At 56.0% G+C, this 24,228-nt stretch overlaps 12 protein-coding genes across 12 annotated transcripts; 1 reads left to right on the plus strand and 11 right to left on the minus strand.

The window, feature by feature from the left end:
* Positions 1–369: 369 nt before the first annotated feature.
* Positions 370–2,297, minus strand: LY79DRAFT_673971 (uncharacterized protein; the record flags this gene model as incomplete). Its single annotated transcript, XM_060564239.1, has 6 exons — positions 370–1,208; positions 1,256–1,436; positions 1,490–1,548; positions 1,608–1,730; positions 1,793–2,155; positions 2,222–2,297. The coding sequence occupies 6 exons, from the start codon at positions 2,295–2,297 to the stop codon at positions 370–372; spliced, it is 1,641 nt and encodes a 546-aa protein (XP_060408600.1).
* Positions 2,298–5,252: 2,955 nt separating this feature from the next.
* On the minus strand, positions 5,253–5,612 carry LY79DRAFT_526785 (fungal hydrophobin; the record flags this gene model as incomplete). The annotated part of the gene is made up of 2 exons (XM_060555869.1): positions 5,253–5,300; positions 5,361–5,612. 2 exons carry the CDS (start codon positions 5,610–5,612, stop codon positions 5,253–5,255), a joined length of 300 nt encoding a protein of 99 aa, XP_060408601.1.
* Positions 5,613–5,889: 277 nt separating this feature from the next.
* On the minus strand, positions 5,890–7,473 carry LY79DRAFT_42227 (uncharacterized protein). The gene is made up of 2 exons (XM_060553159.1): positions 6,824–7,473; positions 5,890–6,411 (listed from the first exon to the last, which is right to left on the minus strand). Exons 1-2 carry the CDS (start codon positions 7,254–7,256, stop codon positions 6,143–6,145), a joined length of 702 nt encoding a protein of 233 aa, XP_060408602.1. The 5' UTR covers positions 7,257–7,473; the 3' UTR covers positions 5,890–6,142.
* LY79DRAFT_42200 (uncharacterized protein) lies at positions 7,159–7,911 on the plus strand. Its single transcript, XM_060553158.1, has one exon. The coding sequence runs from the start codon at positions 7,268–7,270 to the stop codon at positions 7,823–7,825; it is 558 nt and encodes a 185-aa protein (XP_060408603.1). The 5' UTR covers positions 7,159–7,267; the 3' UTR covers positions 7,826–7,911.
* A 55-nt stretch (positions 7,912–7,966) lies between these two features.
* On the minus strand, positions 7,967–8,929 carry LY79DRAFT_42116 (uncharacterized protein). The gene has a single exon (XM_060553156.1). It carries the CDS (start codon positions 8,518–8,520, stop codon positions 7,999–8,001), a length of 522 nt encoding a protein of 173 aa, XP_060408604.1. The 5' UTR covers positions 8,521–8,929; the 3' UTR covers positions 7,967–7,998.
* Positions 8,930–9,938: 1,009 nt separating this feature from the next.
* On the minus strand, positions 9,939–11,768 carry LY79DRAFT_42126 (26S proteasome subunit P45 family protein). The gene is made up of 4 exons (XM_060553157.1): positions 11,357–11,768; positions 10,881–11,296; positions 10,189–10,823; positions 9,939–10,135 (listed from the first exon to the last, which is right to left on the minus strand). Exons 1-4 carry the CDS (start codon positions 11,665–11,667, stop codon positions 10,115–10,117), a joined length of 1,383 nt encoding a protein of 460 aa, XP_060408605.1. The 5' UTR covers positions 11,668–11,768; the 3' UTR covers positions 9,939–10,114.
* Positions 11,769–12,057: 289 nt separating this feature from the next.
* On the minus strand, positions 12,058–13,414 carry LY79DRAFT_569628 (uncharacterized protein). The gene is made up of 3 exons (XM_060559066.1): positions 12,742–13,414; positions 12,438–12,602; positions 12,058–12,379 (listed from the first exon to the last, which is right to left on the minus strand). Exons 1-3 carry the CDS (start codon positions 13,077–13,079, stop codon positions 12,325–12,327), a joined length of 558 nt encoding a protein of 185 aa, XP_060408606.1. The 5' UTR covers positions 13,080–13,414; the 3' UTR covers positions 12,058–12,324.
* Positions 13,415–13,606: 192 nt separating this feature from the next.
* LY79DRAFT_569630 (uncharacterized protein) lies at positions 13,607–15,170 on the minus strand. Its single transcript, XM_060559067.1, has 2 exons — positions 15,105–15,170; positions 13,607–15,040 (listed from the first exon to the last, which is right to left on the minus strand). Exon 2 carries the CDS (start codon positions 15,037–15,039, stop codon positions 14,032–14,034), a length of 1,008 nt encoding a protein of 335 aa, XP_060408607.1. The 5' UTR covers position 15,040; positions 15,105–15,170; the 3' UTR covers positions 13,607–14,031.
* A 161-nt stretch (positions 15,171–15,331) lies between these two features.
* LY79DRAFT_617388 (MYND finger) lies at positions 15,332–18,485 on the minus strand. Its single transcript, XM_060562010.1, has 3 exons — positions 17,994–18,485; positions 16,774–17,905; positions 15,332–16,715 (listed from the first exon to the last, which is right to left on the minus strand). Exons 1-3 carry the CDS (start codon positions 18,414–18,416, stop codon positions 15,547–15,549), a joined length of 2,724 nt encoding a protein of 907 aa, XP_060408608.1. The 5' UTR covers positions 18,417–18,485; the 3' UTR covers positions 15,332–15,546.
* An 866-nt stretch (positions 18,486–19,351) lies between these two features.
* LY79DRAFT_594268 (uncharacterized protein) lies at positions 19,352–20,886 on the minus strand (the record flags this gene model as incomplete). The annotated part of the gene is made up of 3 exons (XM_060561670.1): positions 19,352–19,981; positions 20,048–20,377; positions 20,458–20,886. 3 exons carry the CDS (start codon positions 20,884–20,886, stop codon positions 19,352–19,354), a joined length of 1,389 nt encoding a protein of 462 aa, XP_060408609.1.
* A 781-nt stretch (positions 20,887–21,667) lies between these two features.
* On the minus strand, positions 21,668–22,044 carry LY79DRAFT_569635 (uncharacterized protein; the record flags this gene model as incomplete). The annotated part of the gene is made up of 1 exon (XM_060559068.1): positions 21,668–22,044. A coding segment is annotated over exon 1 (160 nt), but the record flags the coding sequence as incomplete, so codon positions are not given.
* Positions 22,045–22,868: 824 nt separating this feature from the next.
* Positions 22,869–24,087, minus strand: LY79DRAFT_594269 (short chain dehydrogenase; the record flags this gene model as incomplete). The annotated part of the gene is made up of 3 exons (XM_060561671.1): positions 22,869–23,001; positions 23,082–23,703; positions 23,781–24,087. The coding sequence occupies 3 exons, from the start codon at positions 24,085–24,087 to the stop codon at positions 22,869–22,871; spliced, it is 1,062 nt and encodes a 353-aa protein (XP_060408611.1).
* Between the last annotated feature and the right edge of the window lie 141 nt (positions 24,088–24,228).

The raw sequence follows: 24,228 nt of genomic DNA on the forward strand, positions 1-24,228 counted from the left end.
AACCAATGCTAGGCATGGGCTAGCAGGGTTCTGAGCGTTGGCAACATCGATTACAAATTCACACAATCACGGCTCAGTTAAGACAATTATTCGTAATGATTAATATCATCGCTCGTTCCTAATCGAACATTGTACAGTCCTGACCCCGTGCTGGCAGGAGGGGCACACGAAAAACGGATGCCAATACTACCCATGAAGCTCAAGGGTAAACCACCTCCGTGACCATGCCAGTTCCAATCGTAGTTTCAATAAAGCAAGTCGAAAACCCAAGTTTTTTCATCCGTCATAATTCCGCGACTCATAGGAATCGCCATCACCCCTCGGCTACAGGAGGAGTAGGTATCAAAAGGTGGAAGCAAACCTGAGCTTTTACAACTCCTGCTTCTTGGCGTTCTGGGCCGCCTTCTTGGTGTCAGCAGCCTTCTTCTCGGCAGCCTCGGCTCCGAGGCCAACCTGGTTAGCAACCCAGTTCCAGGTACCCTTGGCGTTCTCAGCGATCTTAGCGAAGAGAGTCTCAGAAGGCGTTGAGGTGCCGTACTTGAAGTACGTGTATTGCTTGCGAGCATAGGCACGAAGCTCGTCTAGGGTTGAGCCCTGGGGAACCTTGACTCCATAGCTTTCTAGATAAGACTTGAGCTCACTCTCGCTCCAGGTGTCGAACAAGCTGGACTTGACAGAATCGGTAGCCTGAGAAAGGTAGCTGGTGACAGAAGCGTACGAGTCACCGCCAGCGGAAGAGGCAGAGCTGTAGGCAGACTGAGCAGCGCTGACGAGCTCATCGCGGGAGGCGTCCTTCTTCTGGGCAACCTTCTTGACAGCAGCGTCACTGCTGGAAGCAAGGTATTTCCTCAGGTTATCGGTAGACATGTCGTCGTAAGTCCAAGCGCTCCAGCCGGAAGCCGCCTTGTGCTGGTGCTTGCGGACGAGAGCACGGAGTTCATCGGTCTTGGAACCCTGGGGAACAGGGACACCACGAGCATCAATGTAGGCCTTGAGACGGCTTTCGGACCAGGCATCGACGGCAGTGTTGAAGGCGTCGGAAACAGCGTTGGAGGCAGCGTCAGTGGCCTTGGAAGCAGCAGAGCCAACGTTGGAAGTGGCAGCACCGAAGGCGCTAGCAGCCGCGCCAGAGACATTGTTTTGAAGGAAGTCGGCGCGGTGCTTGCGAATTAGAGCCTTGAGCTCGTTGGACTTGGTGCCCTGGGGAACTGTCTAGTGTTAGTGGTGGTCATCATCGTGTGTCAGAATTTCTTACCAAGAATGCCGTTCTTGTCAGCAAACTCCTTGAGCTGAGAGTCGCTCCAAGCGTCGATGACCATATCAGTCAGGGTAGCATATGCCCGCTGGGCGCTGGCGGAAGCGCTGGCGGCCTGCTCTTGAGCCTTAAGAGAGGCAAGTCGAGAGTTGCGGCGAACAGAGGCAATCAGCTTGTCACGCTACCGGGTTATTAGCTTATGCATTAACCAAATGATGAACGTTGTGGGCTTACGCTAGTGATCTGGGGAGCAGGGAAACCGTGAGTGTCGAGCCACTCCTTGAGATCGGATTCTGCATATTTGTTAAATTAAGATGTATAAAAAACAAGATGAGGTTAGTTGCAAACATACCGGACCAAGTCTCGTACAACCAGTTGCCAGGGTATGCGGCAGTCTCGCCTGCCTTCTGGGCAATGGTCTCGTAGTTGGCGCGAGCCTTCTGGAGAAGGCTGTCACGGTTGCGGGGCTGAGGAACTACGATGATGTCAGTCGTACGTCTTGTGCTACGGGGTGCCGTCTCGCGTGTGTAGACATACCAGGAATGCCGTGTTTGTCAGCGAAAGCCTTGAGCTGACTGTCGGTCCAGCTGTCCAGAATCCAGTCCTTGACGTTGAGGTAGGCGTTCTGAGCCTGGTCACCAGACTCATACCAAGCATTCTGGACCTGGGCAACGAGGGACTCCTTGTTGGCCTTGGCGGCGCCCTCGGTCTGAAGACCTTTCGCCTTTAGGTAGTTCTGGAGGCGGTCGGTATCCCACGAGTTGTAGGGGGTAACAACGTAGTTGTTCCAGTTGCTCTCAATGAGCTTCTCGAGGTCCTTGCGGTCGGCGGGGGTAGGGTAGGGGATATCATGGTCGGAGAGCCAGCGTTCAAGCTCCGTCTCGTGCCATTTGTTGTAGGCTGCGAGGCGCGTTGGTCAGCTTGCAGAACATACGCTAACAAAATCCAGGTTCAGATATAACTTACCAGCCTTGGAGAACCAAGAACTCGCGATAACACCCTGGGCGGCCAAAGCCGTCAAGACGGTGGGGAGGAAACGCATTATGGTGGGTTTTGCAGATCAGTCTTCCAATGTAGTGTAGAGCCAGATATCTGGGGGTATCACGAAAAAGAAAAAAAGGCTGGAAGGAACTGGGAAGAAAACCACCAGATTGTAGTGATGGAGGAAGAAGCAGGAGAGTGAAGGTTTGGGAAGAGGTCGCCAAGGGTGTAGGTGGTTTTTGTTGTGTCGATGTGGGAGGCGGAACACGTAGAAGACGGCAGGCTGGTTGGTTGGTTGGTTGCAGGGGATGGACTGCAGGCAGGCGTAGTGTACCTAGGTTGACGACAGGGAGGGTCAAGCGTCAAGAGGCGAAGAGTAAGAGAGGTCCACGGATGATTCAGTTCACGTACGTCAGGAATCCATCACGTCACTGCAGCACGTTTGTGGGAAATTGTGGCTGCCTTTAGGTGCATCTGGTCGCTGCCGTGGCCTTTGGGTCCAATGGCTGATTTGTACGTACTTTGCCTCTCTGCTCAACTGCTCCTGCCTCATGTTGTTGCTGTCTGAGCTCCTCCCTGCCTACCTACCTACCTATCTAGGCAACTGCGTCTACGTCTGTGAAACTTAAAGTCGTCCATGCCTGGGGCCGTAGACGGTCACCCACCTGAAGGGGAAGAAGGAAGGAGGGCGCCTCCCTCTGTGTATGACGGGATCATACCTACTACTTGCAATTGCATCCGCCTATCAAGCTTCGACGTCTCTGTCCCCTTCTTGCTTCCACCTAGGTAGCTTACCTACCCAGGTAGGTACCCAGGTAGGGGGACTGTGGTCGGTGGCGCTAGCAAAGACATTAAGAAGAACGCAAGGCCTCAGGTACCTAGACAGACACAGAGGACTTGCTCCGCCCAAGACATGCCAGGACACCCGCTGCTGGGGTAAAAGCTTTCCGAAGTGTCACGTCAACCCTATGCAATGACAGTGACAGGGACAGGCCACATGCCATACATTAATGGCTGCTCTGCTTGAGAAAGCGACGCGAGAAGGGCATCAAAAATTGCAACAGGAGCCTCCCCGCGCAGCCATTCAGATAGCTCCGTGAAGCTCATCTCCTCTAAGCATGACGTAGCTACCCACCCTGGCTAGTGGGGTTTTCCTCTTAGTGCGCACCTGTGCAACGCGGTTGAGGGCGGCGGTACGTACTCGCGCGCCGGGCAACGTGCATAGCGCTGAACATTAAGGTTGCAGGTCAGTTTTGAGCCCAGGCGGTGAAACCGATTCTGGAGTGGGAAAGTTGGGGGAGACGGCATGCCATTCTATGCTATTTGGAACCATTGAATAATATCACTATCATTTGACTATTCGAAAACCCATATTGTTATTGATAGACAAAAGTGAGATGGAATCGCTCCAGAATCCATGGAGAAAGAGCTATTGCCGTCTCTTGTTTTTCCTGCCTGCCTCAACACTTCCAGAGATGTGCTCCTGCCCCAGTGCATGCGTCATTCCGACTGATAGCTAGCTCTTGGCGGGAAGTTGCAAGCTCATGCTCCTGCTCTCTTCCTTCCTGCCTCTCTGCCTGTCTCACCTCACTGAGCTCACCAACCAAACCCAGCAACGAGCGGTGGCGCGCCAGGACCAATTGCTCCGGTGATGTCATTCTGACCAAACTCCATATTCGAAAGAGAAGGCGGGGATCAGCCACTCTCCGCACCGCCACTGGTTGCACCTCATGACGGAGGGGGGATCGCGATCCTTGGCGGGCCTGGATGGGACGGATGGGGCCGTGGTGTGGGGTAAGCTCGTCCCTGCCAGTCGGCGGCCAGTGCTCACAGGCATGCTGCATTCGTCCTTCAGAACTCTTCACCGAGGGCTTCACCTCCATCCTCCTCCGGGCTGGCCTGGGGCCTAGACCGGTCCATTAGTCGTCATTGCCTGATCGCCTTTTAAACAGCAAGTCCACGTTGTCTTCTTTGAAAACACCGTTTGCCAGCATCGGCAATGGAGCCAATGGTGTGGTAAAAGGGGGGTTCGACCATCGGTTGCCCACCACTGCTCGTATCCAATACTTGGACGAGGTCCGAAATGCCCGTTGCTTTTCCTCTCCGTGAGAGTGTCAGAGACCGTGTAAGGGCCGTTGCGCCGGTAACGGCAACGTAGATTTTCGACCTTTCAGCCTGTAATAGTGGGTTTCTGACGCCCTGCTCTCGTCATGCCAGAGTGCAATGGTGCCTGCTTAGGTAATTAATCAGGCCTGCCTACGTGGAAGAATCTGTCCATGATCGAGCTCTGCAGAATCTTTAACGGCATGCGACAGCCTGTCTCTAGTAGAGGAGAGGTGGCTGCTGAGACATCTCACACCAGCTCCTTGTGATGCCAGGCAAGTCGACTGTGCGATTTTACAAGTCGATTCCCCCCCGAGTCCGAATAGTTTCCGGCCACAGCTGACGTGAAGTCTGAACCAGAGACTGCTCCGCGTTACCGGGTGTTGTGTATACTGCACTGAGATACCAAGATATAGAACAGACCAGAGATGCCACTTATCGGTTCGTACGCATGGTGATTTTGCTGTACTGAGTGAACTGAGCTAGGCCGTGAACGGAGGTTTAGGATGATGAGAACAACATAGAAGACAGCACTGCTGCTCCACGTGGGGACCCATCGTCGCTGAGCATAGACTTGCTTCTCGGGTTGACTCACACGGGTTCAGCTTCCCGCTGCCACTTTGCGGTTTGTGAAGTAACAGACGTCGACTGGTTTCAAAGCTTTCATTCTCCAAACATTGATCCCATACATACAAGCCATTACAAATCCATTTCCAGTCCTCGCACACTCCAAGCCTTTGCCATCCATCGACCAGTTTCCAAGCCTTTCCGATATACCCAAGTATTTCCCGTAAAAGTCGAAAGAGCACAGTTACATCTTCCGAGGCCATACCGTCTCATTAGATCACCTGGACATGAAGCCCATGTGGCCGAGTATACTCTCCGAACCCATGACCTTTTTGCGTTGAGGCTCTTAGTCCTGAACACCGGCGGGGGTGCTGCAGAGGATGCCCTGGTCCAGCTGTCGAGAGGTATTAGCAGTCTGTTCAGGAGAGTCTTGGTTTCCTCGCTTTCAACTTACGATGGGCAGGAGGCAGCAGCGGGCACGCTGTCCGATTTCGGAGCAGATGGCGCTGAAGTTGTCGCCCGTGGTGGGCACCTCGGACGGGTTGGCGCAGTCGAGGTCCGCGAGGCCGAGGATGTCAGTCGCGCAGCACTGCGCAGTCCCGTAGAGGCCGGAGCAGGGGATGTAGACGGTCTGGCGCTCCTCGACAACCGGGGCCGCGAAGGCGACGCTGGCGAAGAGGGCGGCGACGGTGATGGTGAACTGCATCTTTATGGTCGGTTGTGTTATTAAGTGGGAAAGAGGGGTTGTTTCGGTAACGATTGGATGGACGAGAGGCTGTTGGAGAGTCTGAGCTGGAGGTGAGGCTGGCTGGACTGTAATGGGTTGATGAGGAGGAGAGGGGATGAAGGTATTAGACAGGACTGAGATGGCTTCTTATATAGAAAATCCCAAACCGAGCAGACTGCTAGAGGAGAGACGGGAAGCCGTCTTGAACTTCGTCACAGGCTCCGTCTCTATGACGATATCTCTCAGAACCTCAATGCAACAAACTAGACGCGCTGGCGCCGCCTCACACTGGCCCACCCCCATCGCAACATCTTGGACAGGGTGGCACCGTGATAACGCCGGGTAGCTTTGGATGTGACCAGATATAGTCTACCCTCCTAATACTTGTGGGTGACGACGACGGCCTTGTAGATCTCATGTCAATTGGGGCCTGACAACTCGTGAAGCTCAGGGGCAGTGGTAGGTATGGTCAGCCCAAGCCGGAACTAGGAAGCCCTTCGCAAGTAACCTTACCGAACCATACCAGGACATGGGCTCAAAGAGACTGCTCGGGATCGGTACCTGAATCTTACATGGGGTTTCTGTGCTTGATCTGATTGCCACACACACAAACTCCCCAGCCTTTCAGGGCCGCTTAGCCGGGGCCTTGGCAGGCAAATAGTAGTCCTCCTCACATCATAGGCCAAAGTCCCTCGTCCACCGATATGGGATGCCCTCGCTGGTGGTCTTGTAAATTGACAAGAGCAAGCCACACGCAGCTCCCATGAAGAACACGTCTCTTGCAGGCCACCGGGCGGTTAGTCGTTGAACAGGGATGGAGGGGGAACAAACGACGTCGGGCATGATTCCCTTGACGAGGAGGGATCATCATCCTGTGCGACCTTGAGAGGGACCGCCTTGGATACCACGATACTTGCGTAGTACTTCAGTAGTCCACTTTGATCTTGGGATAATAGCCCTGGAAAGGCCGACATTGCCGGATGCAGGCACAAACCAGACTCTCGACAGAGCTGCCCCGTTGGATACGCACACAGCTTGTTCGTCGAGCTGAACAAATCATGATCCGATGCAAGGAAACGTTTGTGCAGGCATTTCTCTGCGCGCTTAAAGTATGGTATCTGAAAGCGTGCGGCACACCCGACTTCCACATGACAACCTGGGTCTCAAAAACAAGAAGAAACGAAACTCACCTGCTCCTCCATTAACCCCCAATTGTCTCTCGATGACAGGAAAGCATAAGCCGACTGTCAACAACATCAGCCGAACCGCTGTGCGACACGACGCGGGACCCCGTCTCCTCCCAACTGCTGCTCGGGCAGACCGCTCCAGGCCGAGGACGTCAGACATTGTGGGACGGCCACTGTCCCCCCGCCCTGGGATATCGCTACCGAATATCTGTATCCTGTGGGCAGCATGAAGAGCGGGCAGATTGCACTGACGACATCGGCAGAAGCCCCCGGGTCGACAGCAGCCTCTTGTTGCTAGACATGGCGGAGATGGCGGGGTGTGCGTGAGGCATTGAGGCGTCAAGCATGACCAGGGGCGCCGACTAGCGAGCCCACGCGCCCGTCTTTCCAGAACGTTGGCTGGAAAGACAAGATGCGCATGGCTGCAGTCCTTCATCGTGGCAGAGAATGACCGGACGGCCTGATCAACCCAGAAACGGACTCCCTGTCCTTGACGAAGGGGGGAAGAGGGGGGGAGGAGAGCGGGCGCATACGTCAGGTTCTGACCTTGTTCAGGCCCGTATCCGGCCAAGTCGAAGTTTTCGAATCGCAATCAAGGGAGCTTCAGAATCGCATTGTTCGGGCCTGACGGAACATGCTTATTGGACCGCACCATGCAGAAGAGGTCGACTTCGACCGGGGCTTAGCAAGCATGTCTTGTGGCGATCGGACGAGTTTATCAACGGTGTAATGTACGTGGAGAATACTTGTACACTAGAGCGGCATCCTGGCTCGCCTCGCCTCGCCTCGCCTTGCCTTGCCCTTGCATTCTGCACTCTTTGTCAATTGTCAATATGGCTCCTGCTCGCTTTTTGTTGTGGCAGTGGCAAACAGTACCGAAGGAGGTTGAGGGGACACTTTTGCCGCGTATCGATGCGCGTACCGTGGTGGGATGGGAACCTCCCAAGGGGTTTGCCGTACGGATCGTACGATAACCCCCCCTTTCGAGGTCGGCAACCAAGATGATATTCGAAAAACTGAAGCAAGGACGGGTCATGCAGGGGGTCCGTCATGGCAGACAGTAGGGGAAAAAAACACACACATAGGCAGAACCGGTTCTGGGAGGGTTATGTGATGCTGTACCAATGCATCTCTCCGTCACACGGGAAACCGGGGATGGTCGACGTCGCGGAAACAGGCTAGCAAACAGCCAAGCATTTAGAACCACGGAGAATGAGGGAACGGCCGCGAGATGTCGTTGGCCCGCGCCTACGGAAGGCAGGAGAGGGTGGCCTATATCTGCCGCCCCCCTGTAACTTAACTGCCGGGCACACACACACACACACACACACACACACACACACACACACACATACACACACACACACATACACACACGGTACAAGCAAGCGCCACCCCTGGGCCAGGTTTGCCATCCATGATTTCAAGATAGTCGTATGGAAGGTGGGAGGAAAAGGGGGGGAAAAAAGCGTCATTGGAGCGTAGGCTGGTTGGTTGTCACTTTGACCGTTGCAATCTGTACGACGCAAATGCCCAACGGCCGGCAGCTCGTGTCCAACGGTGAGACAATCTGTGGCTGAGTGGCTTAGGCGGCCGACGACAGATCGGCGGTCGCCAACGCTGCAAGCCGCCGCGCCGTTTATCTTCTTTACCCCGTACATGCTCCGTTGCCTCTCTCGGGTGGCCTGTCCTTGGTCCATCTTTTGCCGTTTTCGCGGCCGGGAAACGTGTCGGGCAGTCTAACAATAGACGGGCCGGCATGATGATCTCGCCTCGCGGAACTCCAAGCGTCGAAGGCTATGAAGGAAGCGATGAACGGCACCGCAGCAAGCTTTGCTGGGGAAGGGGATTTGGGGGTGCTGCATGAGACATGGCATGACGATCGCATCGGGCAATTACCCGGCAACAGAAGCCTGAACGCACGAGGCCCAGGACGGCAGATGGGGCCGGCCTGCGGGCTGGACTCGAGATCGAGGCTATCGATGTCTCAAGAACTTTAATGTTCTCGGAGCGGGACACGAACAGAACTTGGGGTGTGTGAGAGAGATTGACCGCCTTGGGCTACGCACACGCATCTTAGAGAAGGCAACTTGGGAAGACAGGACCTTGGGGAAGTAAGCTTGTCACTTTGCCGTCAGCCGCGGTGGCGTCATCGGCTGGCTCCCATCTGCCCCGGCTACGGTCCGCACGCTCGGTAACAATCGTCTCCCACTCCACCACCACCCACCCCTTCCCCCGGCTTTCATCAACATGACACCCGACAACTCAGAAATACTTTCCGAACAAGTCCAACCAGCCAGCCTATGTGGCCTGCACTATGCATTGTACTTTTCGTGTTCACAGTGCCCGCTGGGGCTTGTATTGTGCATTAGGACTTCCGCCCTCCCACGATGTCACCTCGGGCCTCTTTGCAGCAAACAATCGTCATCAGTTGACCATTCTTTTCGCGCAGCTCCCAATAGGCAAAACATTCCAACATACATCAGCCCCATGCCCCCTGAAAAGTAAGGGGGAAAAAAAGCCACAAACAAGCCGCTAGGACATGACTTCCATCTTGAGCCTTCCTTGTCGGCCTCGATCCTCGATCCTCGAAGCGACCCCCAAACGGGTAAGAGATCGGTCCCCAAATCGAGCAAGGGGCGGGAAAAAATCAAGGTCCGCGGTTCCAAAGTTCCTCGCTCGCCGACGTTGCAATCTGCGCCCTGCCAATCAGCGCTCGGCGATGGCCGGGACAGCAGGATAGGCTTAAGGGGGGGTATAAGAGGCCCATATCATGCCATTGGTTGTTCATCCGATATGGGAACCTTCGCGCTCCCGCGATAATCAACGGACGGGTGAGAACGAGCGCGGCCACTTGGGGAGTGCATTCGCGCAGCCACTACATGCCACTTGACATGGCTGGCCTCACCAGCATGCGCAATCGTTCTCAGCTCGACAGGGTCGAGAGTCTCTGTACCGAGATGCCGAGAGACGTGGCAAAGCCAGTTCCCGGTCGCGTCTGCACATCAGCCTAGACGCAGACGTCTCTCATTGTTGTCCTCACCGTCTTACCACTTGGCAGGAGGCCTCGCTGGCGCCTGAACACGCCGACTGACAACTCACCGTGAACATCATGCATCAAAAGTCGTTTGCTGGTCTTGCCAACACTGCTTTCCATTCCTATAGGGCCGCTTGAGTGTCCGTGGTACTCGTACAAAGTTGTTGTCTATCGCATTCGACTCCTCTATGCATTCCCATCCCCGCCAGAAGCAATAACCCCAGAAACCCAGCGGCATCACCCGACATTCGAATGGATCAAGCGTAAAAGTTGACAGTCTAGAGCGGGTCAGCATGCGTAGAACCAGAGGGAGGGCACCGACTAGACATACGTCCTTCTTCTTGGCCTGTACTTCGGCAATGGCATCCACGTAGTGCTCGTGGCTGATCTTGTTCTTGCCCATACGCAACGCAATCATACCAGCCTCCACGCATACGGCCTTGAGCATGGCACCGCCGAACTCGTCCGTACTGCGGGCCAACTCACCCCAGTTAACGGCGGTGTCGACCTTCATCTTGCGAGAGTGAATCTTGAGAATCTGGGCGCGAGCCTCCTCGTTCGGCAGGGGGAACTCGATCTTTCGGTCCAGACGACCTGAACGGAGCAGAGCGGGGTCCAAAACGTCGACACGGTTCGTGGCGGCCAACACCTTGATGCGGTCGTCTGACGCAAAACCGTCGAGCTGGTTGAGGAGCTCAAGCATGGTTCTCTGCACTTCTCTGTCACCGCTCTTCTCGCTGTCGAAACGCTTCGTACCGACGGCGTCCAACTCGTCGATGAAAATGATGGCGGGCGCCTTCTCCTTGGCGAGAGCGAAGCAATCGCGCACGAGCTTGGCACCGTCACCGATGAACATCTGTACCAGCTGGGGGCCCGCAAGCTTGAGGAACGTGGCATCGGTTTGCGCCGCGCAGGCTCGGGCCAGAAGCGTCTTTCCGGTTCCGGGGGGTCCGTACATCAGAGCACCTGTATATCGTCAGCCTTGTCCCTAGAGCCATCCCGTGAAGCAGAAACCAAGCGTACCCTTTGGCGCCTTGATGCCGATCTTTTTGAACCGCTCCGCCTCCTTCATCGGCCAGACAATGGCCTCGACCAGCTCTTCGATCTGCTTGTCCAGACCACCGACATCTGTGTACTTCTCCGTCGGCTTCTCGTCGACCTCCATAGCCTTGACTCTGCTATCATACTCGGCTGGCAGCGTGTCGAGAATAAGGTACGAGTCCTTGTTGACACCAATCAGGTCACCGGGCTTCAGGGTCGTGGGGTCAACCAGGCCGATCAGCGGCAGGAAGATGGTTTGCCGCGTGGACGTCTTGATAACTGCAGACTTGCCCACACGGGTGGCGTCCAGGTCGATGTTGGCACCTTCTTCCGAGGATTCGGCAGTAGGGTCGAGATCGAGGAGTTCGACTACGTTGCCGACCAGGTAAGGTAATTGCCTATGGGTATGTAGTCAGTTATCCGTTTCGTCATCACCAACCGAACGGAGGAGTGCGTACCGGTTGTTGGCGATCTTGTCGAGATTCTCCTTGATCTTCTCCCCCATGGTGGCCTTCTCGTGCGTCAACCTTTGCAGCTCGCTGCGCATGATCCTAGAGTCGTTCTCGAGCAGCCGTTTGCGGGTCTGGATGTCCTGGGTGCTGAGGTTCAGGATCTCTTCATCGAGGATGTCCTCTTCCTCCTCTGCATCCTTCATGTCGGCATCACCGTCGGCGGCGGGCTTCTTGTTGTCCTTGTCCTTGTCACCATCATCTCTCTTGTCGTTCTTGTCATGACGATCGAGGTCGTCGAGCTCTTCGAGGGTCGACATGATGGCGGGGTGCGAAGGTGGAGAGTATTAAATGATGAGTGGTCGTCAAGGGTACAATTCTCCGTTTCTATCGTCAACGCGTGAGGCGAGATGGTGATGGATCGGGGTGCGATGCCGTTTCTTCGTCGTGGGTGATGATGGAGCAGAAAGGGACAGCTTCGGAGCTGCGTAGGTAGTTGAGGTACGGGCCAGTGAGGCTCGAGCTAGACCTCAAGGCAAGCAACAGTCGCGTAATCAGCCTGGGTGTTGCCCTGTGCGCCCGGTGGCCACCTCTCACCGGAAAGCGCTAGGAGGAAAGTCCGACCGGATCCGGCTACAGTGTCATTATCATGTCGCGCAGCACCTAGCACTGTACGATGAGACCGAGAATACCCAAGGATGACATTAAGTACACGACATTGAGAGCATGTTCCCTGCGCTTCCCAGACAGTAATCTTTACAGTACTTGTTCGCGTGAGATTCATGATTCTTAATCCTTCATTTCCAAGGGGCAAGTGACAAATCTATTAGGACACAAAGCCAAGAACCAGGACAGCAAGAGGTGCCTCTGCCCCGCCTCTCTGACCGATTAAAAGGGTATATGATATGCGCAACAACAGTCATTAAGCCGCACCCTTCGTCATCTTACATCATGTCTTCTGAGTTTCCTGCCTTGTGTCATTCGTCGTCAAGGATGCGGCTAGCTACCGAGCCAAGGATGGGAACCTCGAATCTGTCGTTACATCAGTTCTTGCTCCTAACAAATGTATGAATGCCTTGCCTCAACATACCTATCGAGTGTGTCTGCGTCCTGGTACCCCCTTAACGCCAACCAGACCATAGCGAGCAAGTCGCCGATGAAGAAGAGCCAGCTGAGGAACTTGGACCATGAAAGGAACAACAGGTGAAATATCATGACCGCCGTAAAGAGCAGTGCGGATTGCCATGCGTGAAACCTGCCACATGTCAGCGGTCTGCCAGTTTCTTGATACAATACGAGGACATTGTGGGAGACATGGCCGTTGACAGCGAAGGCCCGATGCCGGGGGCGGCGGAGACTCTGCAGTGCCCCACGGGCACCATTTCCAAGCATACCTCACATAATCACTGTTCCGCTCCCCAATCAGCAACAGTATCGCTCCCAGCGGCGGAAGGGCCAGGTACGCCAGCGCAGCCTCGTAGTCTAGCCTGATGCCTAGGCTCGTGTCGAATTCGCTCACGCCCTCCCGATGCGCGTCCGCCGCGGGGTAGGACCCAGGTAGGCTCGGCTGCCATCCGCGCTGAGGTTGGGGATGCTGCAGCGGCGGCGGTGACGGCTGGCCGTACGGCGAGAAGGGTCTTCGGAAGTCGGCAGAGGCGCGCGGCGATGCGAGGGGAGGGGAGAGAGCTCGTTCGCGTTCTGGGGGGGAGGATTGGTAGGGAGCGAAGTCCATGGTCGTCGCTGAAGTGTTTGGTTCTGTTCTGAGCTCGACACTCGCTGTTGCTAGGGAGCCCGGGGGTCGGAGGAAGGGGAATCGAATGTCGGAACCGTGAAGGGCCGGAAACCGTGTACGAGTCGCGGATGGTTTGGTTATTGCCGGCTTCTTTTGAGGGAGATGATGTTGCTGTGGCAGTGGCTTTAGGAACCGAGGATGTGGGAGGTGCGTCAGCAGGAGCAGTTGGAGAGCTAGGAAACGCGCAATGCAATGGCGTCAAGCACTACGCGGAAGTACCAGGAGCTGGGACACCACCACACTGGAGTGAAAGGGGTGGCACGCGCGGTCCCAGGGCTTAATTGGGGGGTGGTCTCTTCTCTGGGCGGTCCGACGGCTCGTTCATGCAGGTCGCCTGCAGTGGTTGCGGTTAGTGTGTTCCGCCCCGCATTTTGCCGGTCCAGATCGGGACACCTCGATAATCGGCGCTGTTGGCCAATGCCGGTGGAGTTTGTCTTCCTGGCCGTCTTTAACAGCTTAGCGGTCTAGGGGCTTCTTAGTATGGAACACCAAAGGCTAATGTCTTTCGGTCTTGTTGCCGTATAAATATCAGTTTCACCTACGTGCACCCAGTCACTTGTAAGATTGCAAATGATTGCCTACGCGCCATAGATTCAGGTCGATGAGGTCAATAGCTGTGGACACAACCCCTGATCGTCCCCAATCGCTATCAAATAAGGCTTGCATCCATGTTCTCAAGGTAGCAAGGCAACAGGTATGGACATGCTGTGTAGAGGCCGGGAACACAAAACACATCCAACGTGTGACTACTAAGGCATCGCTTCCAACACCGGAGAGAGGTCCACTCCATTATCATGGACAAACAAATGGTTTAGCTCTATAGTAGAGATCCGTATCCCGTGATAATACAGACTTTTTACAGGCACTATCATACAACCCCCCTCCCGACGATTTACTCGCTCTTGGCCTCTCCCTCGGCCTTCATCTCGCCCTCCTTACCCTCGTCCTCCAACTGCGTCCTCCGTCCCTCCAGCGTCAGCCACAGGCTCTTGCTTCCGCCCTCGAGAGCCGTGGTGAGACCCAGGCCGGCGCTCTGGAGCAGGTACACGAGCTGCGCCCGCAGACCGTCGAGGCCGCCCTCGATTCCGCCAACCCACTTGACGCCGTCGACGTCGAACACGTTGCCCTCGACCCGCCCGCCGATGAGCAGCAGCTTCTGCAGCGCGCTCTGGCACGGCGGCTCATAGTAGCCGGGGCTCTTCTTGCGCGTCGGCGCGGGGAACTGGGGCTGGCTGGGGGCGAGGATCCGTAGAGCCGCCGCGAGGTGGGCAGGCGAGACGGCGGGGAAAACGAGCGCGGCAGTCGGACCGCACAGTAGCGGCGAGATCTGCGCGTAGGCCGAGTCGGCGGGGGGCTCGAAGTCCTTCATGGCCTCGTACGCGGCCGCACTTAGGTCGTGCACGACGGGGCCCTTGGTGCTCGTCTGCACGCCGGGCTTGGCCTTGGCGGCCTCGGGGTCATAGAACTCGACCAGCTTCAGGGCGACGCTGAACATGCGGGTGCGCAGGACCTGGAGGTGGACGTCTTGCCCGTCGACGGGCGCGCCCTCGGGGGTGGCAGCGGCTAGGGCCGCGTTAAGCTCTCGGCGTAGGGCAGACCACTCATCGGCCGTGATGTTGCTGTGCTGGAAGAAGAGGATCAGGGGCGTTGTGCGGAGGAGCGAGGTGTAGGTTCGGATGAGCTGCGACTTGCGCGTTTCGGGAGGGCGCGCCGAGGGCGGCTTCGTCGGCGGGACGAAGTCGGCGGGCAGACGGAGGGACGGGTGGCTCGAGGCAGCCGGGGCAGCCAGGCGCGCAGTCGAGGTGGTGAGGTATCGTGCCATGGGGTGGGAAGAGGTCGACGACGACGACGCCAGCCTGCGCAGGGCGCGCGCTGCCTGTTGTGGTAACCGAGGCGGCATGCTGTGATGGCCTGTCAGTCGTTTTTCGAGTGTCACCAGAGAAGGTGTTTTGAGAGGTATCGTACGTGTGTGGTGAGCAGGGGATGTCCGTCTGCCAGAGTCCTGCTGCGTAATGGGAGGGAAGGGATGCGCACCTGGAGATGGAAAAAGTTGATGGAGCTTCCCGAGCTTCAATCGGGACAAATTTCATGTGGTCCGTGCACACTTGACAATACTCATCGGCCAATCACACGCACCCATTTGATCGTCTTCTCTCTCGGCGCAAAAGCCCATACGCTATTCTTCTGTCAAACTGAACGAAAGAGTATATCTTACAAATTCCTAACCCAAGCCATCCGCAGACTCGCCAAGCATCCTCTCGAAGCAACGCTACGGACACTGTTCAATGAATATGGTGGGCCATCCAATACCCTTGCAGGAAAGCCAACCGCCTGTCACGGTGCCAAGAGCATTTCTATGAAACGACGCAGGTAGTTGACCACGAGCCCAGCCCGGCCCAGCCTAGCATTACCTCTTCCTCTGTCGTAGGACTTTAGCAGCTTGAGCCTGGATTCTCATCATACCGTCGCTGTCGTAGGGCATATTGACGTATGCTCCAATCGCTATGAAGCTCTTCTTCTCCTCTGCCGTCATGTGGTTCATGCCGTCGAACGCGGCCCCTGGGTTCATCATGGTTTGGAAGATCTCGGGTGTCATGGGGCCCGGCGCCATTGGGTCTATCTTCATAATGTCGCCAAAGATTTCCTCGCACTTGTCGTAGAACATCTCGATGTCTGCCTCGGGTATGCCGCTGTACAATAGCCACGCCGTCTCCAGCTCACGGTACTCGTCCGCCGAGTGCGTTGTGCAGATGCAATAGTGCTTCGCCACCCGCCGGCCGAGAAGCGCGACCGAGTCGAAGGGCTCCCGCTTGCCGTATTTGACAAGTCGGTCAATCCAGAGAGCCGTCAGGCGGAGCGCTTCGGAGCCGGGGGGGAGTTTCTTGTGCTGCTCGACGAGGTCGTCTCTGATGATGATGTCGTAGGTGGAGCGGCTCATCCAGATGTTCTTGTAGAGATCACACTCCTCCTGGCTGCTGGTCACACCAATACTGAACTCGTGGGAGTACGGGTTCGGGTCTTGGACGAGGTACTGGCGGTAGATATCCTCCTGGCGGATGCGGTCGGTGATGTCCTTAAAGATGATGTCTGAGACGGCCATGATTCCGCGGGCCTTCTCGTTCCACTTGTCCTCCTTGAGGCACGCCACCTGCCATGGGCCCTTGAGATTCGGGCAGAATTTGGCAAAGTACGTCTTGATACAATCCGCCCAGGTGCGCGACACCGTGTCACGGCAAGTGACGAGGCCCTTCTGTTCGGGCGGGTACCAATGAGGCTCCATGTTCTTTATGACTGTCGACGAGACGCAGGTCACGTGTCTCGATTCTATGAAGGCGGTGAAGGGCAGGACAACGTCAGCGAAACCGAACTTGTCGCTAAGCAAGTCAATGACGAAGACGTCGCCGGGTGTGGAGCCTTTGAGACGACAGGTGAGCACCGGGTGAGGCCAGAACATGGGGTCCTTTCCCTTTGCGATCTGGATCTGGAGCCCCTCGCGACAGGTGTCGCTCGCGAGGGCCGAGATACTCGTTGCGTTGCGGACGAAGACCTCTATCTCGACGATCATATCGCAATGCGCTACAAAGTTGGCTGTTAAAAGTTGCATATTCAGGGCAGGGGAGCAGTCGATACTCACGGCCGAGAATCTTCTCAATCATGGGCTGCAGATGGTAGTAGATGTTGTTGCCAGCGTCCCAGGCCAACACCTTGCGAACATCGGCGGTCGGTCTGTGCGACAGGAACGACTGGTCAAGGGGAAAGACCTGTTGCCCGGTCCAGTGACCGGCACCGTACGCTCCTAGAGACACGGCGGTGCGTGGAACGCCGCTGCGGTCGAATTTGTCCTTTTTCTCCGCGCCGCGGAGCTCGACGCCGACACAGTCGACGGCGAAGCCCGAGTACGTTGCGGCCATGAACTTGGCCGCGACACCCTTGAAGAGGAAGGCGGCGCGGAGGAAGTGCTTGCGTCGCTGGCAGTCGGGGAAGTGCTTGGCCCAATCCTCTTTCTGGCACTCCTTGGAGCAGTACATGCGGCGGAGGCCCGGGTACCAGCTCACGTAGCAGCCCGAGCAGTAGAACATGCAGTTCTTCGGCGGGGCGCCGGGGCCGCCGCGTTCCACGTCGCACCTAGCACACTTATTGCTACGTAGGGCCTCTTTCATCTCACTGGCGCGCGCCAGGATCCTCCGAGTCTCGAGGTCAGCGTCCGCATCCCGTCTGCCGCGGTGGATCCAGCGGGCATACTTGAGCCAGTCATTTCGGTTGACGTACGCCTCACCTGGGCAGGGCTCGCCCTCGTTGCTGACACTGCACTTGTGGCCAGGGACGACGTCGATGCAATCCTTATCGATTGGCACGATGTGGGCGGCGGCGAGCTGGCCAAGGAGCTGAGTGAAGGCGCAGCGGATGGACAGGTCGGAGCGCTCCCACACGGAGAAGGCGAAGCGGGCGGCCCACCAGTAATTGTGGGCGTTGGGGTCATTCGTGTTGTCGAGTATGCCCTCGAGAGAGGAATTGGCGTAGGGCCAGAGGGCGAGGACGAGGCGGCGGTCGTGTTGGGCTGCAGCACCGGGGTTCTTAAAACCGCCGTCGTCATCGGCAACGCTGGGGAGGGCCGCGAAGAGCCGGTCGACGGGGTCGCCGGGCATGCAATCGTAACGCCGGGCGCGGTCGAAGTGCGGGGGAAGTTCATCTTGCCAGAGTATGTAGTCGAGCTCGCGTAGGCTCCTCTTAGTATTTTCGGTGAGCTTTTTGGGGTCTCGGTTTTGCTGAGAGGGGAGTCAGTAGAGAGAAGCGGGACTGGATGGAATCGAGGGGTGGGGTGAAATCAAAGAGTAGGAATCAGGATGACGGTACCGTGGATCCAGAGACGTCGATTAGGCGGAGGAGGTGCTCTCTGCCGGTCGACGGGAAGAAGGATCGTTTCGGTGAGCCGTAGAGGCCCTGGTGAGCCATGTCGGCTTCTCTTAAGATGCGGTCGATGGGGGATTCACGCTTCAGGGTGAGAGTCCAAGGAAAATTGAATGCAAGAGTAACGAATGAAATAAGATGAGTTAGCGGATAAAGGCAGGCGTTTACCGCGTGGATAGTAAAGGAGAATAAATCGCTTCTGGTGTGATGTGTCTTCGTCTGGCTGACAGCGAGGTCGAGGATGTTGACGAGACCGTCGTCGGCCTGCGCGGTGAAGGTGGGGGCGAAGGAGGAAAGAGCCTCGGGGACGCCCTCTCCCTGGGCCAAGATGGCAGCTGTTGCCTCATTTGCATCCGACGCAGCATCCATCTTGGGCTAGTGGTATTCTGCGGTGTTTCCGAGGCCAGGTATGGGCGAGTATGGCAAGCTTTTGAGTAGGTTTTTTTTTTTTCTACAACAGAAGATGGATTGTATTCAACTCTTGGATTTATATAAATTGCCAGTCAAAGAAGTTAGTCTACTGAGCCCGTGATCCTGGGTAAGTGAGCCGGGTATTGACCAGACAGTACATAATACTTGGGACAAGAGAAAAGTGAGGGTCTTAGTGACTGTGAGCCTGGAGGCGGGATGCAGAAATTACTGGAACTGAATAGGCAGGCCTTATGTTCCTTTTTTCGTTCCTGCTTTATCCTTTCAAGTGTTTATCTGCGCTTTTGATTCCATTGAAATCGGATCTCACATATCCAGATACTTTTGGTAAAACTCAGACGATGATGTATTGACGCTTCGAGAACATAGACAACTGTGAAAGAAAGGACAAACCATCCACAAAGGTGCGAGTGACAGAGAATGACATTTCAATAAGAGGTCACAGCAAGTGCGTAAATACAGTTGCTCCAAGGGTCGCTGGCGATGAGACTAAGTTGGAGGGGGGGGGCAATATTGGTCAACTAAAACGATGTTGCGATCTTTTGCTCTAATTTCTAGCAACTGCTTGAATCCTGACCATTGTCGTTGCCCAAAGCTCTGGCCACCAAGAACCTCAACCGACTAGTCTATACGAAGCACATCCATCAAGTATTTATCTGTGTCTAGGTCATCCTAATCCAGGAACTCGTCCTCTCGAAGCTCGAAGTGCGGGTCCAATGCCCTCGATGTCGAATTGCGGGCATTAAGGCCCTCCACAACCGTCCGACAAAAGACAGGAATACTCCAATGGAATCGACAGAGTGCTCTCCAAACCATTCCGAGGCTTTCCCTGCAGTCGTACAAGAACGAACCCTCCACAAGAGCCATTCATACCTCTAATTCATCACCGTCTTTCCACCATCCTGTGTCAGCCGGGAGCGGACCTTGACCAGGAGAGGCCGGTGCGCCAGTCGCTGAATAGCGGCCACCGCGTCATTCTTCTGCTCCCCCAGTCCAATGATGGCACTGGGCGCGAACACCAGGGCCTGTCCTGTCTGCAGAGACACAATCTTGGCAAACAGCTCGCCGGCCGCATTCTTATCCCCAACTACAACAGGGCTAACCTCCCCACCCGAATCCTGCTGCTCCGGCATGGCGCCTAAGACGGACGAGGCACCCGCGAGATGGCCGCGCAACGTGTGCAGCCAGTCTGGCGAGGTGAACCGGTGAACTACCGTCATGGAGCACAGGTCCAGGAGCTTTGTCGACACAGTGGGCTCCTGCGTCGAGATGAAGACGCGGACGCCGAGGTGGCGCTGCAGGCGTATTGTGCTCAGCAACGAGTTGGTCAGGGCCTTGCTCTCGCTCGACTCTTGCATATACTTGTGCGCCTCGTCGAGCGCGACGACCCTGCCTATCCGCGACTTCTTCTCCAAGAAGAGCGAGAGGCAGATGTTGAAGAGCAAGCACGCCATCTCCGCAGTGATGCAGGGGCAGGAAAGGTCGACGATGGTGAGCTGGCCGGCCTTGCGAGTCGCGTCAGTAGAGCCTCAAATTGTGAATAAAACCGAAAGGGGGGGGGGGAAGCTCACCTTGGGTTCCCAATCGATAGGTTTCTCCTTATTTTTGCCATCGATCATGAAGCTTTCCAGCGTCTCTAGGCGCTGGTTCAAGGGGGCCTGCTGCATCGGGGTGAGATCCGTCTGGGCCAACTTCTGTTTGAAAGAGCGGTAGCTGAACGGCAGACCTTTATTCTGTTGCTCTAGGCGCATGTCTCGGAGGATGCGGGTCACGACGTGAAGGTAGAGCGGCATGTTGCCGTCTCCGACAGCCATGAGGTGAAGCATTCTTTGGGTGTTGAGGTCCTGGTCGCTCAGCCTGAGAGGCTCGACCTTGACGCGTGAAATATCTCTGTAGATTTCCTGTAAGGATAACACGGCGTCAGAAGAACACAAATTTCCGTATGTGAGTGACAAGGGCCAAGGCTGTGTAGGGTAATTACCCGGACTGTGCAAACGTTGGTGGGAGCGCATAGGACTCGGACGGAAGCTTTGCTGTTGGAGGCCAGGAACGCCGCCTCGCACGGGAGACCGCCAGAGTCGGAGACGAAGCTGTCAAAGTGAAAGACGATGCCAGCGAGGGGCTGCGGCAGCTTTCCGAGGCTGCTGGGTATGAGGCAGTTCTCTAGGAGACACGCGAGGGTGTTGCTCTTGCCCGAGCCCTGGCTGCCGCAGATAAAGACGCTCGAGGGGCAGGTGACGTTGTGGAACAGCCGCGAGGACTGCGTGAGCAAGCCGTTCTCGGACATGCTGCCGCCAAACAAGCCGAACTGCGAGGGGGGGGAGGCGTTGAGCAGAGAGATGGTGAGGAGCGGGCTAGACTTGACCTCGTCTTGCTTCTGGGCGGCGGCATCGAAGCTGAGATACTTCATGTGGATGGCAGCCTCGGCCGCGCCATCTTTTATCGCAACACCGGCCCCGTTCTCGGCCTTGGACACCAAGGGCGCTTGAATGTTCGAAAATGAGGAGGAAGGCAAGGCTTTGGTGGGTTCCTGGGTGAATACCGAGACACTGGATGCAGAACTGCTGTTACAAGAAGGATCGGGAGACGAGGCCGCTGACGATGCCGAGTCTACCCAGTGACCGAGAACATCTTTGTGCTGGGCGACGGCTTCCTTGTTTTTCAAACACCGACCACAGACTTCACACTCAAACAGAGGGTGAAAATGGCCTTTGTCGACCAAATGTTTGTTACGATGGGCGGGAAAACCCCATGTCTGTGAACAGGAGCCACATTTAAACGCCATCCTATTTAGATATCAGCATCGGAAAGAGACAATATCGCCACAAAACTCTGGGTGTACGGACGTACGTGTTGGACAGTGACTTTGCGCAACAACCGTCAGTGGTTTCCCCTTTTTCTCTCTCTCTTTTGTGATCTTTTTTTGCTTCGGGTTTGGGGTTGAAAATGAGTACAGAGGTAGGTAATACTTGTTTGTGTATTGGTCTGGAGCGGGGATAAAGGAACCCAAACTTATCATCTGCGGTTTGTTAGAATGGATATGCCCGGGGACCGGACTATATAGTATTTGATCTGTGAGTGTGCAGGACAACCCGGGGGGGGGACGGACAAGCTGCCCCGGCCGGTGCCTGCAATAACTTAACAGGGGCCTTTGCTGCAGGAGGCCAACCTATGTATTTTATTTCATACTGAGGTATGTTTGTTCCTACACATTCTTCCATCCCTGGACACAGAAAATTGCTTGGTGGTCATGTTAACGACCAATAGGCGGTTAATTGGAACGATACGAGCCTGTCTTGGCCGCAGGTTGGAGCCATTATGTCCTTTCCCACCATGTTAAGTAGCCATGCCTGTACCCTCCAGGCGTCCGCAGCAACATTGCCAGGAAAACAGAAATAGAATTGGATCGGCATAAGAGGTCCCACAATTCATCTGATTCCTACTGCTGTCCGTGAAGGCTCAGCAAAGTAATCCTTTAGATGGCATCTCGGGGTAAAACAAAGGGGGCAGCTACCCTCTGGTGCATGGGCAGGCTAATTGTGCCGGCACTGTTCAAAAAAAAAAAAAAAAAAGGGGAAAAAAAAAAAGATGGCAGTGTCATGCGGCCCTATCTAAGGAGGTCAGTTACCCTAGCCGCCCTTTGCCCTCTATTGCAACAGTCAGAATAAGCCAGTGTACGTACGTAGACAGACCCGGGTGGGGCTCTGTGTTGGGGGGGGTGGGACGGCCTCCAGCATGTGTCGCGGACACCAACTGAAATATCAGAACCAACCATTTTTGTTTGATGTATCACTATCCAGAAGATTCTGCCCTCATGCGGGGGCCGACCATCAGAGAGGGCGGATTTTCATTATACCAAGGGGAAGAAGTGTATTATCCACCGTTACGAGCTCCTTCGCGCAGGGCCGATTCTGGAGCCTTTGCGCCGGCCAGCCTGTGTTGTATGCGGCCTGCATTGCATGTTCCCATGATCCTATCAGCGAGGGCAGAGGAAGTAACGGCTGGTCATTTAAAGCAGTGGCCAGGAAAGTAGGATACTGAGGCTGAAACCATGCGAACGGAGGATGTTCCGGCGGGGCCCGTCAGTGGAGGCAGGCACGGGGTTCTTGAGCTTCACACTAGGTATCCCCGTATCCTCGGCATCTCTCCCGTATCACAACCCCGCAATCGCTGCCGACCCCACTGTTCCGGCCCCACCAGAATCCTGGATGGCGCATGCGGTTGGCCTCCGATAGAGCAACAGCGTGGAGGAAGCCCCACCAGGTAGTAGCGCGCCACCATCATTATTTCCAGGCAGAAATGAGTCTTGAAGCCATGGCTGAATGTTTGCCTTTATCGACAAGGTAGGTGACGTATCCTTGCCTTTTGGGTTATTTGTATACGAAGACGGCGCTACACTTGATTCCTGCCCCCCATTCCGTCCGCCATATGGCTTCCCATGTCCTGCAACGCGACACGCATCCAGGTGGGTAGCACCCGAAACCACACTTTCGCCAAGGCAAAGGCCGGCATATAGGCGTTTTGACTATGATAAAAAGAGACCAAGTCAGTTGCCCGGAGCTAACCTGTCTACAGAATTCGCCGCAAGAACCAATTGAAACGTACCTTTGGCCTGTGGCGAGAATGTCAAACGCTTTCTGAGCCACCTCGTCCGGGTCGAGGATGGGCGCCAAGAAAGTGTCGGGGGCGTCCAGATTCTGGAACATCGCCGTCCCGATGGTCGCGGGGTAGATCGCGCTGACGGCCACGGCCGGGTTTCCGTGCCTGTGCTTCAGCTCGGTGTGGAGGCCTTCCACCAGCGAGCCGACGGCGGCCTTCGAGGCCGAGTAGTCCGACATGCCGGCAATCGTCAGGAAGGCCGTCGAGGACGCGGTGACGAGCACGTGGCCGCGGTTGCTCGCGATCATGGCCGGGAGGAACGCGCGGACGGTCCACAGGAGGCCGAGCACGTTGACGTTGAAGGTCGACCGGAGATCGTCGTCGGTGGCGGCCAGGAGTGCATTCCCGCGGACGATACCGGCGTTGGCAACGAGGATGGACGCATGGCCGTGTCGGTCCCGGACGGCCTTGGCTGCTGCACGGACATCGTCGCTTGAGCTGATGTCGCACTGGATGTGCGACGTCCTGGGGCCGGTGTTATAGCTGAGGGGTGCCGTGTCGAGCACAACGACCGTGGCGCCGGCGGCCTCCAATTTGCGGACGAGTTTGGCGCCAATGCCTGTGGATCCTTTCGTCCGCGCCTGTAATTCAGTAACAAGATCTCCGAAAGCATCGAGGGGTGATGGGGCTTCTCTGTTGGCCTACCTCCGGTGACGACGATGACCTCTCGCGAGAAGTCTGGCTCCGCCTTGGGCGCCGGGTTCAGTGCCCTGTGGTTCAGGAAACGGTTCAGCGACAGGACCCAGGCAAACGCGACGCACCACAGCGCCCATCGCATATTGCCGGACGACGGCCCGACCCATCTCGTGGACCTAAGATCGGCCCCCAGCTCGATTGGGCTGGGTTCAATTCCCGACAGGACTAGTCCGCAAGGCACCAAAAACGAGACTACAGGGTGGAGGATGGTGACACTGAGTAGTCGAAGCAAGACATCCACGGTGAATCTCTTCATTTTTTTTTGGTCGGTTGAAGCACTTGGATTTCGACCCAGACGGCAAAATGGGGCGGACGTCATGATAAATCTTATTTCGCCTCTGCTTGCTGAGCTAAGCCGAGGACAAAGGCGGATGCAGACGGGCTCGCTGACATCCAT

The sequence above is a fragment of the Colletotrichum navitas genome (assembly GCF_030913465.1).
Source record: "Colletotrichum navitas strain CBS 125086 chromosome Unknown LY79scaffold_103, whole genome shotgun sequence".
Classification (NCBI taxonomy): Eukaryota; Fungi; Ascomycota; class Sordariomycetes; order Glomerellales; family Glomerellaceae; genus Colletotrichum; species Colletotrichum navitas.